This window comes from Mytilus edulis, chromosome 5, assembly GCF_963676685.1.
Source record: "Mytilus edulis chromosome 5, xbMytEdul2.2, whole genome shotgun sequence".
In the NCBI taxonomy this organism is placed as follows: Eukaryota; Metazoa; Mollusca; class Bivalvia; order Mytilida; family Mytilidae; genus Mytilus; species Mytilus edulis.
The window spans coordinates 59,992,272-60,009,413 of record NC_092348.1 but is presented as its reverse complement, the minus strand read 5'-3'; the positions used below and the strand labels follow the sequence as shown (position 1 = coordinate 60,009,413).

Sequence of the window (17,142 nt, the reverse complement as noted above, 5' to 3'; positions counted from 1 at the left end):
TCCCTTGTCAATATACCCTGGTAGATACATAAATTTGTAATACAAAAATTATCTCCCTTGTCAATATACCCTTGCAAATCTCTCAACTTGAATATGAATAAATCCAAAATACAATCATTACCCCCCATTGTCACTAATTTCATATCACTGTTTTGGTATATTTTCCAACATTGTTTGCATCAAATTTCAGTAAATGCAAACAAAATTCAAAATGTGAGCTTTAATTTTTGTAAAACCTAGCAAGTGGCAATTTTTCAACTAATAAAGTCATTGCAAAACTTTTAGGATTTACAGTAGATTGCACATAAATTTCCTTCATAAACGAGAAACCACTTTGTTTGAAACTAAACAAAAACAAATAATTTTTTGAAAGTAAACAAAAAATGTCTTTTTCAGTCTCAAAACATTTGAGAATATTAACTTACTGTTTGTATTTCCAGTGAATGAGGTGAGAGGTTGACCAGGTACAACAACTGTTCCTTGACCATTGGTGACCGCTTGCTGTCCAGGTTGTACAATTAAGTATGGGTTGGTAGCTGTTGGTGCAATATTTGGTCGTGGAGTGGGTATCAGTTGAGGAATAGGGTTGTAGTTACCAAAGGTTGGACTGTTACAGTGAAGTGAAGGGCAACATTGACCTGGTACCTGGGTGAAGGAACAGTAGGATGGTATAGCTGGATAGGAAGGACATCTGAAAAAATAAAGTATATTGTATGATTATTGTATTTTTATCATAAAAGCTGACCTCTTAAGGTAAGGAGACACTGTAATTGAGTTATTGTTGTTGTTTGCGGTCTGTCATTTTATAAGTGATTTTTTTTTTATGTCTGCCATTTTTTAAGTGATTCTTGTTGTTGTTTTATGTCCACAACAGGTGATACCCTCTGGGACTATTAGTCCTTCAGCAGAGGCACCTACCCAGTGGTAGTAATAACATAAATGGTAACAATTTTTCTTGTCCATATTTTGTTCATGTAAAAGCATATTTCCATCAAACCATCTGTACTTACTTTGATGTACACTTGTACATTCCGGTACTTCCATCTTCGCAGGTACAGACATATTTACATCCATCATCCCAAGATTCTCCTTGGTTGTACAATTTACCGTGGTACAAACACACACCTGAAAATAACAAAAAAATATGATGTAGATTAAACTTAATCAAATGTCTACTTCATTTACCCGTTTACTAAATCTTTATGAATATATATATGTCCATAGGATACCATGCCTCGCTTCCACTTCAAATTTTCATGTTCAGTTAATCATAAAATCTGGGTTAAATCCCTTATTTTCCATATATTATATAACATTCACTTCATAATGAACCTTTAACTTACATTCAATTTCAAATTAACTTCAACTTGATGTGACAAAATTTTATAAGAAAGTAAACGTGAACCTGATATGTAATTGATGAAAGAAAGAATGTACTATCGAATGGACGAACATGCTGTAAAAAAAACATGAAGCCACTCTACTAGCTAAGGTTAAAACATGTTTTTAAAACACCCAAACAATTGAACTTTGAGATTTTAATAAGAAAAATATATCCACCCGCAAATTACCCTATCGCATGATTTCTACTTGAGGTATTGGTTCACCATATATAACAAAATACTGTAAAGATCATAGTTATTTTAGCCATAGTGAGTGTTTTCCAACCCCTTGGCTACAGGTGTCAAATTGAAAGTAAAAATTGAGAATGGAAATGGGGAATATGTCAAAGAGACAACATCCCCAACCACAGAGCAGATAACCTACTTCTTCCTCCTGTCATGCCTGGTGTCTGTCCTGGTGGTAGACCAGATCCAGTGATGACAGAATGGGTACCTAGGGGTACAACATTAATCATGCTAGGTGACAGAGTTGGTGAAGGTGTCGGTCTGCCATCAGGGATCAGTGGTGTCAATTGTTGACCGTTAGCCATACATGTGACTGTCATACAACACTGGTCATTAGGATCTTTTTTCAGTGTACAGAAGCTTGGGATACTGGAGTAGGCTTTACATCTGGAAAAAATAACAAAGTTAGTTTTATTTCTTCTCTATAGTGCTTGTATATATCTTGCAGACTTATATTTGAAATATACACACACGTAAAGGTATATAAAACCTATTAGAAAATTAGTACTTTGTTCAGCTGCATGAATGATCCATTAAACTGTCTTGACATAAGAGTGAAATCACTGACAAAATGCATATGAGATACAAACTCCTGCATTTTACCAAATAGGTTTAATTTTTAATTTTCTATTTTTATAGGCTTGTATGAAAAACTTTAAAAAACCAAAAAATCAAATATCAACCAAAAAACAATTTTCGTCAATTTTGCGAAATTGAAAGCCATAAAAATAAATGATTCTAGAGCATTATCATTTACCTGGCAGTACATCTTAAGACATTTCCTACAGGATCTTGACAGATACAATTCAAGTCACATCCATCCTGCCATCTCTGACCTCTAGCATACAATTGGTTCTTGTATAGACAATAACCTGTTGAAATATATCAAATTATTACTACAATATAAAAACAAAGGATATGGGGTACTTTTGGTATTGAGAAAAAAATATATAACACAGTCAAATGTTTAATCCTAACAAAATATGAATAATCAGACTGGTACCTGCTTTTCCTGTTATGGTGTTAACACTTGGTGTAGGTGGATTATTGGTACCGACTGGTCCAGTATTCTGTCCTGGTGAGACAACAATCTGTTTGTGTGTTGTCTGTGGCTGTGGTGTCTGTGGCTGGGGTGTGTTTGGTTTAAATGTGGGTGTGTTTGGTTGAATTGTTGGAATGATGGTAGGATTAGGTACTGGTGTGTAGAAGGTCGAGTCACATCTGGCCATCTGGCAACACTGGTCTTTAGGATCCTGTACAAATTTACATTGTGGTGGCAAGAATGGATAGGATGGACATCTGCAATTTATAAATAACTATGTAGCATGTGCTTGTCAGAAAAAAATGGGTTTAAATCAAGTTTTAAAAAAAAATCATTTTCTTTTTTTTTTAAATATGAAAATTGTGTGCATGTTTTTACTTATGGTATAAGCAAATAATTTAGTGTTATTAAATTATTGTATCAATCTTGATTCTTCTTAAGTCATAAATTAACTCTAACCATGAAACATATGCTAATAATGTTAACTCATCATGTTAAATCTTAGTGGTCCAAATCTCTAACCTTCTAAGTGGCCATATTGAAACTGTAAATTCAGAAATTTGTTCAAGCATTTACTTGGGTGATTGTTAAATAATGTACAAATATTAGATTGTGATTTCAAAAATACTGCATACAACTATTGCCATCATAGATTTATAATTTAAATGTAATCTTTATTTTTTGTCCCACCAATCAAATCACAGTTTTCATCCTTATAAAAACATCACAACTTTACAGTAGCTGAATTCAAATTGATGACTCTGTGCACTTAATCCTATATACCACAAAATCAACTTAATCAGTGTATTTACCTGTCAGTACATCTATACTGTCTTCTTGATGCATCAAAACATTCACATCGTAATGAACAACCATCATCCCAAGTTGCACCTTGTTGGTAGGCAACTCCCTTGTATATACACATATCTAGAATTCAAAAAATAAATATCATAGTAGTATTACAGATTCGGAAACAGGAGGTACTACTTTTTTATATAAGTAAAAGTGTTATCAAAAATGTAAACAGTGATATTATCATAATTTTGAGGCATGAACCTTTCCTGTAAGGATTAAATTTGCATTTCAACAATAATTGCTAATTTCACACTTGCATAATAGATTACTACAATCTGTAATGAGATTATGTTTAAATGATACACATGATTGGAAAATACGAATAAATGTCCTGTGCAAATTTTCCATGTTTACAGCATTTCAAATTATTTAGTTTTCACATTGCCTTGACTTGACCATTCAAGCTTCTATTGAAGGAGGAGGGCCTGTACATTTAGCACTATTATTTTGATTATATAATGACAATTTAATTTGACCTATTAAAGAGACTCATGGCATATATCCAACATCTCTCATAAAATCAATGTAAAATCCAGGAAATATCGTCATTTTAGTGATCCCTTAATGAATAGATGCTTGTTTGTTTAAATGTAATTGATGTTCATCCTGATAATTTATCATGCTCTCAGTAATAAATATGTATTCATTTCTTGTTCATTCACTGTTTGATTTAGCTAGGAGTTTGTTCTCATTTCTGAACGATTGTGTAACTATTCATTTCACTCTTATAAAACCTACTATTGCCACTTCCTGTGAAACTGTTTCCTGAGTTAGGCATCAAAGGATTTTGTCCTCCAGTTCCGCCTTGACCAACAAAGGATCCTGGTTGGATTGGTGTTGGATAGACATATTGTGGACCAGTTCCAGATGGACCTGTGTTGTATTGAGGATTGAGGGTATAACCTTTAGGTGTGGTACCTCCAACAACTGTTCCGGGGGTGTTGGGGAACAAGTTGATGTTACAGTTAGGGACCAAGCAGCACTGGTCATTTGGATCTGTGCTTAGTTTACATCCAGCTGGTACTTGGCTATAGCTTTTACATCTAAAATCATCAATAAATTAAATATACTGTGAATTCATTTAAGAATTGAAAGCTTCTTTTTGTTACATCATTGGGGTGTAAAAGCATTGACTGAAGTACATTCATTTCTCTGCTCTTCACATTCTAAAAATGTGTGCACGGTCAACACTTTTACAACCCTATGAAGTTACAAAAAGAAGCATTCAATACTTATACCGGTAATTACATTTTTTAGCTAGGATCATGAAAACACGATTTTTATCAAGTTTTTATTTAATTTACCTGTGCACTTTATTGTGGGACCTAGTGTCATCAGGAATGATAAATTTTATTGTGTAATGAAGTTGATTAAGGAACAACGTGAGATTGCAGTGTAGCCAATCGGAATAACGTATTATAATGAAACAGGCATCTAATTTTATTATTTATATTTGCAAATACCAATGTTTGTATTTTCAGAGAAAAAAATGTATTTTCATGGTTTTGCCACACTCTGCATAAAAACCTATTAATTACAATATTTTTATTATATATCTTTCTCTGATATTTTCATTCAGACTTCAACAACACTGCATTTGAACTTTTCAAAAATATCTAGATTTCTACCTCACAAGAAGCATAATGTTAATTCTAACATGACGTCCTTCAAACGCTTTGAGTACACACCCGTGGTAAAATATGAATATATTGTTTGGGCTGTTCCGATCGTACTTTCACGTCATATGTTTTTTATAAATGAGCTAGCCAACGACATAATATAAGCATTTTACTGGAAAATACACACTTGTGAAACCGAAAATCATCACAAGGAAAAAGAATTCCCGGATCCCGAAAGGCTCAATCCAGAAATCCCGAGCTTAAAAACACCCGATAACGGAGTCCTGATAAAGGTCCTATCCCCCTCAAACATAATTACCTTTGATGACAAGAGTATCGGTTATTCATGGCATCATCACACTGACATAAGTAGTCACATCCATCATTCCATGTTTGTCCTTGGGAGTAGAACACACCTTTGTAAAACTATCGTAGGTGGGGCATAAAAAAAAACTCAGGAAATTCAACCAATCAGTGACATTATTCTAATTTGTGGGAAGGAATAATGAAATTACCCACAGTCCTTTAGAATCTAAAACAGCCAACAAGATGATGCCAATTTTCATGATTAACAAATATAATTACCTTTGATGACAAGAGTATCGGTTATTCATGGCGTCATCACACTGACACGAGTAGTCACATCCATCATTCCATGTTTGTCCTTGGGAGTAGAACACACCTTTGTACACACATTTACCCGGGGTGGGGGAGGGCATTGGTGTTGGAACAACTGTGTTCTGTCCTGGTCGTGGAGTGGGAGCATTATTTGGTCTTGGTGTTGGGATACCGTTGGGGAATGGTGTTGGATTGACAAAATCACAATATGGTTTCTGACAACATGGTTCTTGTGGATCTTGAATGAGAACACATCTGCTATCCAAGTTGGGGAACTTAGAACACCTATAATGGAATACATAATATTATATCTGTAATAAAATTCTGTTGACAATCTATAATGTTCAATTGGTAACAAAAACAACAAAATTATTTCAGAGGGTTACTCAGTTATTCATTTACTTATATTTTCTGAGGTCCTCATTATAAAAAATCATAAACAAAAATTTGTTAAAAAAAATGAAAACATGTAAATGGGATACATTGAAATAAATCAAGTACAAATGTATTAATCTAATGTTTAGCACAAATTATTAAATGTTTTACAAAATTAAAACATAAGGCTCGAGTACAACATATCTTTATTGTCTTGTCATATCCGCCAAATACTAAGGGTTACAAATGAGAAACAGTGACCTACTTTTCTACACATCTGTATTGACCAGTCATATCATCCAAACATTCACATTCATATGTACATCCGTCATCCCATTGGGCACCCTTCTGGTAAACAACTCCTTTGTAGGAACATCCTGTTTAAACACAAAGTAATTGGTATTATAAAAATGTTGAATAAAGTATTTGTACATTATAAAAAATCATATAGAAAACGGTGAAAATCTGAAAATAAACTGATTTCAACATCTTTCAAAAAATTTCACATTTCATTTTTAAGATTACTTATAAAAAATTTCATGAGACTCAATTTTGAATGAATACCGTGGATTCAAATATTTTTAAAGGTACATTGTTTCTTGGATTGAGGAAAATTTGTATTTATATGCATTTTTGATTTCTTGTTTCCACAGTAGAACACACTCTCAAATAAATACTGCGTTGACAATTGGTCAAACTAAAAATTTCATCAATCCAATTTGATTTTTAGTATACCTGTTTTGGGTTGAGGAGCTACGGTGGTCCTTCCATCAAGTTGAGGAGGTCTAAGAGTGATACCTGGAGTTGGTGTTATGACTGGAGCAAGACCTGTAAGGACACCAGGTTGAGGAGTCAGTGGGGTTGGAATAAATCCTGGTGTTGGTGTGGGTCCACCGGTTGGTACGACAGGACATTCTGGAACCTTACAACATGTTGGATCTGCAGGATCAGCTACCAATACGCAGCTTGATGGAATAGCAGTGTATCTTGCACATCTGAAATATTCAATTATTTGTGCTATTTTCACGTTTTCTGAGTAGTGTGCGAAAATATTTCGCATCACTAGTGAAATATCTGTTATCAGCAAATGATTGGACAAAATTAAATTATGATGTGGAATTATTCGGATTTCTTCTAAATTTCCTAACAGCAAAATTTTGATTATTTAAAAAGCTTGGCAAGCCTTGCACTTTAAATATTAAAATTCAACTGTCTCGAGAGAAGAAATATCGTAACACACTCGTTACAGTTATGTAATCTATATTTCTACTACTGTGTAGAGTGTGATATATTAATCCACTCTTGACAGTTAAATTTTCAAATTTCAAAATTGATGCTTGCCAAGTGTTTTAAATATTTGAAATTTAACAAATATTATACTTTTGACAAAACAAAACTGATATTCTAATTAAATGAATTAATGTACTGGTGAGTCACTGATTTATTTTGTCTATATTCAAATTCTTCATTTAGTCATTCTAAAACTTATAATTATCGCTATTTTGTGCAATTTTCCTTTGATCTTTTTTTATGATAATTTTTCATACCATGCTACTCGCTTGAGATGTTAAATTATCGCTAGAAACTTAGTAGGCACATGGCGTTGATAATGAAATTAACATGAAATTGACAACGTCTTCATTGGTAAAATAACGATAAACAGATTATCATTGGTCATCTCAACTCGATGGCTTTTCTTGCTTTTGCCATACTGGCTCAAGAGAGAAAATCAATCTCGTTGAGATGATCAACGATAATCTATAAGTGCAAATGAAGTATCTCATGAAAATTACTGATATTAAAAAGAAGATGTGGTATGATTGACAATGAGACAGATTTTCATAAGAGACCAAATGAAACAGAAATTAACAAATATAGGTCACTGTACTGCCTTCAACAATGAGCAAAGCCTTTAATATCAGCAATATCTTGATAGAATATGTTATAAACCCTACCTTTCTTGACACCTGTAGTATCCTGTGTTAGAGTTCTCACATCTACATTTAGCATTACATCCATCATACCAAACTTGGTTTTCTTGATACATGTTTCCTTTGTACACACATACATCTACAAAAGTTATAAATGCATAAAAGTATCATGAATTGAGAATTGAAATAGGGAATGTGTCAAAGAGACAACAACTTGACCAAAGAGCAGAAAACAGCCATAGGGCGCCAATGGGTCTTCAACACAGGGAGGAAAATCCCCCACTCAGAGGAAGGCTTCAGCTGGCCTTTAGAAACTTTTCTTATTTATAGACCAATTATTCATATATTTATCTGGCAATTGCATGGAGAAGATAAAATCAGTCAGAAAATAAATTCCAATTCATAACAATTCTAAAGTACATCATAATGACAGCAGCAATTGAAAAAACAACAAAAAGCTAACCTATACAATACAAGCAAATGTAAAGTTTAAATCCATTCCAATTCCAAAGTGAAATGTAGAAAAATTTAGAGAGTGATATGAGATATAAGCACAAAATTTATTTTTTTCACGTTTTTTTATTAAAAAAACAAAATTAGTGCAACCAATCTTAATTTTTCCATCTGGAAGTAAAACTTACTCTTTGGTTTAGGTGCTATTGTTGGTACATTGTTAGGGTTTGGTACAAGTGTAACTCCTGGTGTGGGTTGCATGTTTGGATTAGGTGTTGGTTGTGGGTTCTGGCAGTAAGGAAGTTGACAACACTGATCTTTTGGATCACTGATCATAGTACAGTATGGTGGAAGCTTGGGTACCTTGAAACATCTGAAAAGAAAACATTAAATTTTTGTTTACAATGGGGGTCTCATTGGGGGGTTCTGATCCCGTATCCCGCTTACTGTTTTGTCAGATTCCCGTATCCCGCTTATACTATGTACCTAAGCAATTCTCATTTTTTTGTAATTACCTGTGTCCCGCTAGACCTTAATTCCCTATTTCACAGCACAATAATTTGACTTTCCCGTGTCACCCCTACGAAAAATCGGCAATCCCGCGTCAGGCTTAGACCCTAATGAGACCCACTACAACATCAAGATATCCAATCTCCAACAAGTCGAGTCGAAAGGGGTTTTAAAGTTAGATTACAGAAAAGGTCTTCATACCTATCCACAGCATTAACTCATATGAGATAATTTGTGATTGAAAGACACATGGAAGGACACTTCATTAACAAAAGACATAAGTTTCACATGTGAAATAAATCCTGAATTTCTACTCCTCTGGCATCCTTAAACAATAGACGTCTTAAAGATATTGTTAATGACATTCCATCTATAACATCTAAAATGATTGTGAAAGTAAAAATGTCTACCATGTAGTTGAGAAGAAAAATACAGAAACTTTAGAAAGCCAATGGCAATGGCCAAATGTATCTTAAGACTAAGTTAAAGATTATACACTGACCTCTCTGTACATTGATAATGTCCTGTTGAAGCATCGAGACACACACAGCGGTAGGAACAGCCATCATCCCATTGTTGACCCTGGGTATAAATCTTACCATTATACAAACATACGTCTGAAATAACAGAATAATAATCTTTTCATACAAAATATATTTACATCAGAATTTATATAATTATAGGTCCTCAATAGTAAACTTCCAATACTGGAATTATCAAAGTTTTAGCCTGTGTCTAGTAAAAAATGGTGATGACTAGTGAAAATTCTGTCATACACCTAGTAGAAGTATTTTCTTAAAATGAGTTTTTGGCTAGTATCTATAAAATATTTTGACATAGACTGTAAGGGGTAGTATTGGTTTGTTCAGCCAACATTTAGAAAAGAGTTGCAGCTGAAATCAAGATATTTGTTTTTTAATCGTAAATATGTAATAAAATCTCCTTTTCGTATTGTGAAAATTAAACACATGAAAATGTCTCAGCTTCGAAATGAGCCATCATAAATATCCATGTTTCTGAAATGCAAAGAGGAATAGAACAAATGGCAAACATCATTTCTTACCTGAAATGAATTGTGCATATTGACCCAAATTTAAATCCCAATAACTTACTAGATCTACCAGTAATTCCTGTGTTTGGTTGATTTGGTTTAACAATATTAGATCCATCAATGGTACCCTTTGGTCCAGTGACAACAACAGAAGTATTGGTGGTTGGTACACATCTAGGTACTTGACAACAGGGGTCACTTGGGTCAGTGATGTATGTACATCCAGGTTGAAGTTGTGGGTATGTTGAACATCTTAAAAAAGGAAAAGTACAGGGTCTTAGACAGTCTACCTTAATGTTTTGTCCTTTAGAATTAAGTTCTAATTGGACATCATTGAATGTCTCTGATAAATTTATTCACATTTTTTCTCAAATTTTTCCTAAAATGTTTGTCATAAAAATGTTAAAATCACGAACTTTTCCTATTTTTGTCATTATTACAGAAGGGACTATCTCTGTTAACCTAATACATCATGCAAAGTGTCAAATGATCAGCTCAACAGAAAAAAACTCTATAGTATTTGACAGAAATGAAAATAAAATGTATTTTTTTCAAACTTTGAATTATTGCCTTGCTTGACCATACAAGACTACATAAAACCCAAGAATTACCCCCCTTGACGCTGACAATAAAGAATCTAGATCCTACCTGTCATTACATGTGACTTGTTTAGCAGCAGCATCTTCACATCTACAGACCTTACTACAGCCGTCTTGCCAACTCTGTCCCTGCCTGTAGGGTATACCATTGTAAATACAGAACTCTGAAATCATAGGCATACATTAATATTATTCGTGTGTTTATACACAATCTGAATAAATAACATGAGAGACAATTTATTGTCAAGTTTTTTTCCATTGCTTTTTGATTTAATGATGACAAGGGAGACAATCTTTTCATAAGTAATGGCAGAATATCTTTTAGAACCCATTTCATATTTAATTATCTATGATATTGTATCATTTAATAACTTAGGCAGCAACCATTTGATTTTCTGGGGGGGGGGCTATGGATTTTTTTCTGGACAAACTTTTTTTTCGCCTTTGGCGAAAAGCAATCTTTTTTTTTAGCGTCAAGTCGAAAACAATTTTTTTCTTTCAATTTTAGCATTACATGTAGTGGCAGCTGAGTGTGAAACAAACAATTTTTTTTTCTCAGGGTCAAAAACAAATTATTTTTTCTCCAAAAACTGGAAACAAACTTTTTTTTCCAAAAAAATCCATAGCCCCTCCCCCCACCCCCCAATAAAATCAAATGGTTGCTGCAATATGGCCAATAAAATCTGAAATAAAAAATTCAAACATTATAAAACAAAATGTGAGTAGCTTCACTAGAATATTTGCAGACATAAACATTTCCTTGAATTTGTTTTTTTTTAACTGGACAAGCAGCTACATGTTTAAAGAGGGAAAAGAAAGAGATTGGACCATGTTCTCAAAATTCTTTTGATGATTTTTTTTTAGAGAAAACAATCAATGGCACCCTTTTACACCTGGGGAGTTTACACCAATGAACTTATTCATATGTCATTTGTGGGCCTTTCATAGATTGCTATGCAGTAGTGGCTTTGCTCATTGTTGAATGCACTACCATGCCCTATAGTTTCTAAATTCTGTATCATTTGGTCTCTGGTGGAGAGTTGCCTCATTAGCAATCATAACACCTTTTCTTATCAAACAAATTATTTATGCACTAAGTCAAAATTCTGATATTTATATTACCAAGTTTTGGAGCCAATGTTGGTAGTGGATTAGGAGTAGCATTAGGTCCTGGTGATGGGTTCAGAGGGTTTGGTGTTGGGTTGGAGCAATCTGGTTTCTTACAACATGGATTTGAAGCATCATAAACCATTCTACAGTTGGCTGGTAGTGGTGGGTATCTTGCACATCTGAAAATATTAAATCAAAAATTGAAAACAGGCATATTTTTTATGTTTCATTGTTCAGAACATATTTTCTTTCCAATTTTCTTTATCAAATTGCAATGAAATTTCAGAGATAACTTTACTGCATTTTAAGCTTGGCCATCGTAAAACGTAGATTTTACTGTCACAAATAGAGTTTATCTAGCAACTGTGTAGTGAAGCTAGGTAAATGTATATTTGAGACAGTAAATAAACTGCTTATGTAAAACAGTTGATGAACAGAATCATTTAGATAGAAAACAGATGTCAGGATTAAAACTTAACTCTTACTTTCATTCTGATCCCACTGGAACAATTTAATCCATTAGTTTTTGATGGACAAAGGAAGATAACTCCCATTTAAAATATTGCTTTAACAATTAATATTTTTTCAACAGATACTAGATAAATGCACAATGCAAAATTTAAGTAATTTTCTTGAAAACTTTTGTCTGAGAATATCTGAGTTTATGTTCATTGATACAGTTTGTTGAAATGTTCTTGGATAAGATGTGTAGAATGTGTGCCTAATAATGCGCTATGTTTTGCATATGTCAAAAGTAGTGATAAAGTCTTACTAACTTTCAAGCCAGCCAAATAAGGATTTTGATTGCATGAAATCTTTACCCCAAAAAATTGTTGAGAGTCTAAATTTACCCAGTTATATCACCCAACATAAAATCAAACTTAATCAAAATTAATAAGACATCTTTGTAATTGTACTTACATATCAGTACATGTGTATTTTCCAGTCATGCCATTTTCACATACACAGTTATATTTACAACCGTCTCGCCATCTTTGTCCCTGGGTATATTGTTGGCCATTGTAGACGCACACTTCTGTAAACAAATTTAAAAAAAAACACATTTAGCTCATAATGAAACTAAATCATTCATGGACTATATTTTTTGATTGATTCCTTAGTCATGTTAGTAAATCAAAATTAGGAATTTTAACACACACTTAAATGACTTTTTTTATTTTTTAAATTTTGAGTTGTTTTTTTACAAAAAACAAATTAAAAAAAAACCATGTATATGTTACGTTTTCACTAGGACCAAAAATTAAAATCAACAAATAAACCATCTTGACAGAATGATAGTAATTTGTTGTCCTCAATGTTCTCCAACTTCATACTTTATTGGGCCTTTTTAAGCAAATAGAAAACTTCAATCCTGGTATCTATGATGAGTTTATTGATATTTTGTGAAATTTTCAATGATGCAATTCCAAGTTGTTTGATAAGTAAATAATGAGCACAGTTTTCAAATACAAACTTACTTGGTTGTGGCATTGGAGTTGGATTAGGGTTTGGTGTCAAATTTGGATTTGGTACAAGTGTTGGAATCTGTGATGGAATCATGCCTGGTGCATAGGTGCCTCCTGGGTATGGTGTGGGGTTAAGATTTGGCTGTGGCACTGGTGTGTTCATTCCTCCTGGTGTTGGTTGCAAGTTAGGCATTGGTGTTGGGTTGAGTCCGGTGACTTGTCCAAATACTCCTGGTGGAATGGTGGAATTGTTTGGATTGGTGCATTGTGGGATCTTGCAGCAGACAGGGTCTGATGGATCAGCTACCATTATACATGTTGGTGAGATGTTTGTGTAGGTTGGACATCTAAACAAGGAATTAAATAAAACCAATTAAGCAAGTTATTCTTGTTAAAAAAGTTTAAACATGTGAAATATTAACCAGTTTTTTTCTTTTTTCTTTCTCTATTTTTAAATGATGTAGACCTTCAGAACAATTGCTATTTATAATGATTTCAGAAGAATTTTATTGTATGTCTTACTATTTAAAAAAAAAACTAAATAAATACTGGTAATAAATAACCAATAATTTTTTTTTACGAAAATATTTATTGATAAAAAAGTTCAAAAAAATAAACATTGTCTCTTTGACACATTCCCGATTTCCATTCTCAATTTTATAATAAATGTAAATAAAGTCCAAACTGACCTTTGTTTACATGAGTAATGTCCAGTTTTACCATCGTCACAAACACAAAGTCTGTCACATCCATCGTCCCATTTCTGTCCTTGAGTGTAAGCTTTTCCACTCATGATACAAACATCTAAAAGACAAAAAATACCATTGATCCCTAGGTTCCTGTTAAATGACACCTTAAAAGCAAAGATAAAATAAGTATTCATTTCATTCCCAAACGACTTGACTTTTGATAAAATGTCCCAAAAAAGGACCAAATGGGACAATTCATAAAAATTCCGAGATCAATATATTCAAACCTAAAATATTTTTAACAGTCGGGATAAGATGAAAAAAACATTTATTAATTCACTGTCAGGACTTCATAGCAATGTTACATATATTATTCAAGGCTCTTTTTTATCATTAGTAAAAACTATTAATTTTTATACGAATACAAAGCATGTAGCGTTATTAGCTTTGAAAACAAATACACCTTTTAATCATTTCTCAATAGATAACAACATCTTGCAGGAGACATTACAACTCACCTTTAACAACAGGTTGTGGAGCTTGTGTTGGTGGAGTCATAATTGGTGACAATGTGGTTCCCATGCCTGGTACTAAAGTGGGCTGTCCTGGTTTTGGTGATGGGCTGAATGGTGGATTTGGTGTTGGTGCTAAGATACTGCATGATGGAACTTTACAACACTGATCGTTCTTATCCTGTACCAAAACACAGTATGATGGGATCTGTGGGTATCTTGGGCATCTGAAATTAAACAATTAAAACAATATATTTATGACTAATTCTGACAGATTTAATTCATGTGTGTTGAAATGCTGCTGTTGTTGACTTTTGATATTAAAATCTGGTGGATTATAAATATTGGTGTTTAATGCCACTTTCACCACTCTTGGTTACATTGTGGCATTCAGTTTTAACTAAAGGGGGAAATGTGTATACCTGAAGAGAGCCATTAATACTAAATTCTAAAGACTTTCAACTTCATTTTTTACACACATAAAAGAAAATCCTTAAACTAGCAAAATAATCTCAACTAAGGCCATACATCCAATATCATTTGACTAAAACATTTGATTGATTTACTAGCTAATTTAATAGATAATGGCAATAGGAACATTTTTGTCCTGCTCAGTTTACTATATTTAAGGCCTTTTCCCTTAAAATGTATGTGGGAGGTTAAGAAGGGACCTTCAAAATATCCCTGGAACCAAGAACCATTTTTTAGAAAATTTTGCATGTTTATAAACATACTGAAAAAAGACCCATGTCAACCCACAATCAATAATCAAACTTCCCTTCCTACCCTCCCACATACCTTTAAATGGAATAGTCCTAACATGGTTCAGTGGTTTTCAAGAAGAGAACTCACCTTTCGTCACATTTGTACTGACCACTCATTCCATCAGTACATACACAGTGGTATCTACAACCATCGTCCCATTTTTGGCCTGTGGTGTATTGTTTACCCATGTATTCACATGTTCCTGTAAAAATATCATCATTCAAGTGAAACAATTCAGGATATCATAAGCAAGACATGAAAGGTCAGCTGTAAGCAAACAAAAAAACTGATGATCTGCAGTCATACTGATTCAGAGTAAAGGTTTTAATTATTACAGAAAATTACAAAATTCAGTCATGAATTATGTCTACTTTTCATATTCTGCAAATTCAGAAGTCTTTGTCATGTCTTTATTATTGCAAAAATTGATAATTAAATTAAAAAAATTAAAATTTGATAGCATTATTTGGATGCACCATTTTCTAATATCGCAATAATTTAAACTTTTATTTGTGTCGATTATCCAACTATTGCAATAAAACATTTATAGAATAATTGCTGAATTTTAAGTAATCATAAATTGGATAAATGGATCCCAAATAATCAAAACTTGTCAAAATCTGGTCCTGTGAGGTAAAACTTTTGAGCACAATTGAAGTACTTAGACTCAGAAATCAACCAATCAAAATACTGGATTTTGTATTCCAGCACAAATCTTGTACCCTGGGTATTGAGTAAAGTTTCATGACAGAGACCCCTGTTTTTTGTAAAACATAACCACTAACCAGAGATCAGCAATCTTACCTCGGAGACTTGGTACTTGTGGTTTTCCAATGACAGACCCTGTAACACCCAGAGGTTGTGGGTAGGGTGTGACAGTAGGTGTGAAGTTAGGTCCAATGGTGGGGTTAAGTCCTGGTTGCATTGTGGGTTGTCCTGGTTGTGGTGTGGGTTGTCCTGGTTGTCCTGGTCCTGGAGTAAGATATGGTTTAGGTGTAGGAGTAGAGAGACATCTGGGTACTTGACAACATGGATCTGCTGGGTCTGTTACGTAACTGCATCCTGGTTGTAACTGGTAACTTGGGCATCTAAAATATTGAAATAATATTTTAATATCAGCTTGAAGAATTAACTTCAATCAAGAAACAGCTTATTACTTATATCAACTTCATTTGAAATTTGGTGGATAGTTGTCTTATAGACAATCATACCATGTCTCATTATTTTCATAAAAAAAGGATGAATCAAAACCTATAAGTTAAAAGACCGGGTAAAAAAAGTAACTCATGCAGTCTACAATGACCTATTTATCATGTTTTTTTTTATAATTTTGACTGACTGTGTGAGACTTGACCCTCAATAAACAAGGTTCTTTTATACCCCTGTTGTAATCAATGAAACTTGTAAGGGATTCTACAATATTTGACCCAAATGACGTCATTTTTTGCATCAACATTTTTAATAAAATTACTAAATCATGTAAGGGCCAAAAAACCCAGTGATAAGGTTTCTTTCAACATAAAATAACAACAAAAATTGTTACACATTACATTTGTACAAATTCAGACAAGAAGGGATCCATACCTATCCATGCAGTTGTAAATATTTCTGGAAGCATCATCACATCTACAATTCTTGTCACAACCGACTTGCCAGGTCTGTCCTTGTTTATATGCTACACCTTGGTATATACAGAATGCTGTAATAAAGATATAATAAGTAAACTGTTTTGCAAAATACTTTTATTTTTGAATGGAGTTATTTTCCTAACACAACAGGGAGATAACTCTGTAAAGATCAGCTGAGCGTGTTTATCACATTCTACTGTAAGGGAAATATTAAGCTTTTGTTTTTTGTCAAACTGCCATATGTCCAATGAAATTTATCTGATAAAGTATGGTTCAATTTTTTTGAAATTT

The 17,142-nt window shown here is 33.3% G+C and overlaps 1 protein-coding gene across 1 annotated transcript in view; it reads right to left on the bottom strand.

Moving 5' to 3' along the window:
* Window positions 1–17,142, bottom strand: part of LOC139524107 (uncharacterized) — a 75,192-nt gene that overhangs the window by 14,552 nt on the left and 43,498 nt on the right. Inside the window, exons 41-63 of the mRNA XM_071318678.1 lie at window positions 16,808–16,922; window positions 16,028–16,311; window positions 15,311–15,425; window positions 14,465–14,685; window positions 13,947–14,061; window positions 13,270–13,604; window positions 12,713–12,827; window positions 11,804–11,970; window positions 10,731–10,845; window positions 10,144–10,334; window positions 9,534–9,648; window positions 8,710–8,894; window positions 8,093–8,207; window positions 6,873–7,132; window positions 6,403–6,514; window positions 5,730–6,047; window positions 4,264–4,568; window positions 3,483–3,597; window positions 2,632–2,927; window positions 2,386–2,500; window positions 1,768–2,015; window positions 1,011–1,125; window positions 426–691 (exon numbers count right to left, since the gene is read on the bottom strand). Coding sequence (XP_071174779.1) covers window positions 426–691; window positions 1,011–1,125; window positions 1,768–2,015; window positions 2,386–2,500; window positions 2,632–2,927; window positions 3,483–3,597; window positions 4,264–4,568; window positions 5,730–6,047; window positions 6,403–6,514; window positions 6,873–7,132; window positions 8,093–8,207; window positions 8,710–8,894; window positions 9,534–9,648; window positions 10,144–10,334; window positions 10,731–10,845; window positions 11,804–11,970; window positions 12,713–12,827; window positions 13,270–13,604; window positions 13,947–14,061; window positions 14,465–14,685; window positions 15,311–15,425; window positions 16,028–16,311; window positions 16,808–16,922 — 4,338 coding nt within the window. The remainder of the gene's footprint in view (window positions 1–425; window positions 692–1,010; window positions 1,126–1,767; window positions 2,016–2,385; window positions 2,501–2,631; window positions 2,928–3,482; window positions 3,598–4,263; window positions 4,569–5,729; window positions 6,048–6,402; window positions 6,515–6,872; window positions 7,133–8,092; window positions 8,208–8,709; window positions 8,895–9,533; window positions 9,649–10,143; window positions 10,335–10,730; window positions 10,846–11,803; window positions 11,971–12,712; window positions 12,828–13,269; window positions 13,605–13,946; window positions 14,062–14,464; window positions 14,686–15,310; window positions 15,426–16,027; window positions 16,312–16,807; window positions 16,923–17,142) is intronic.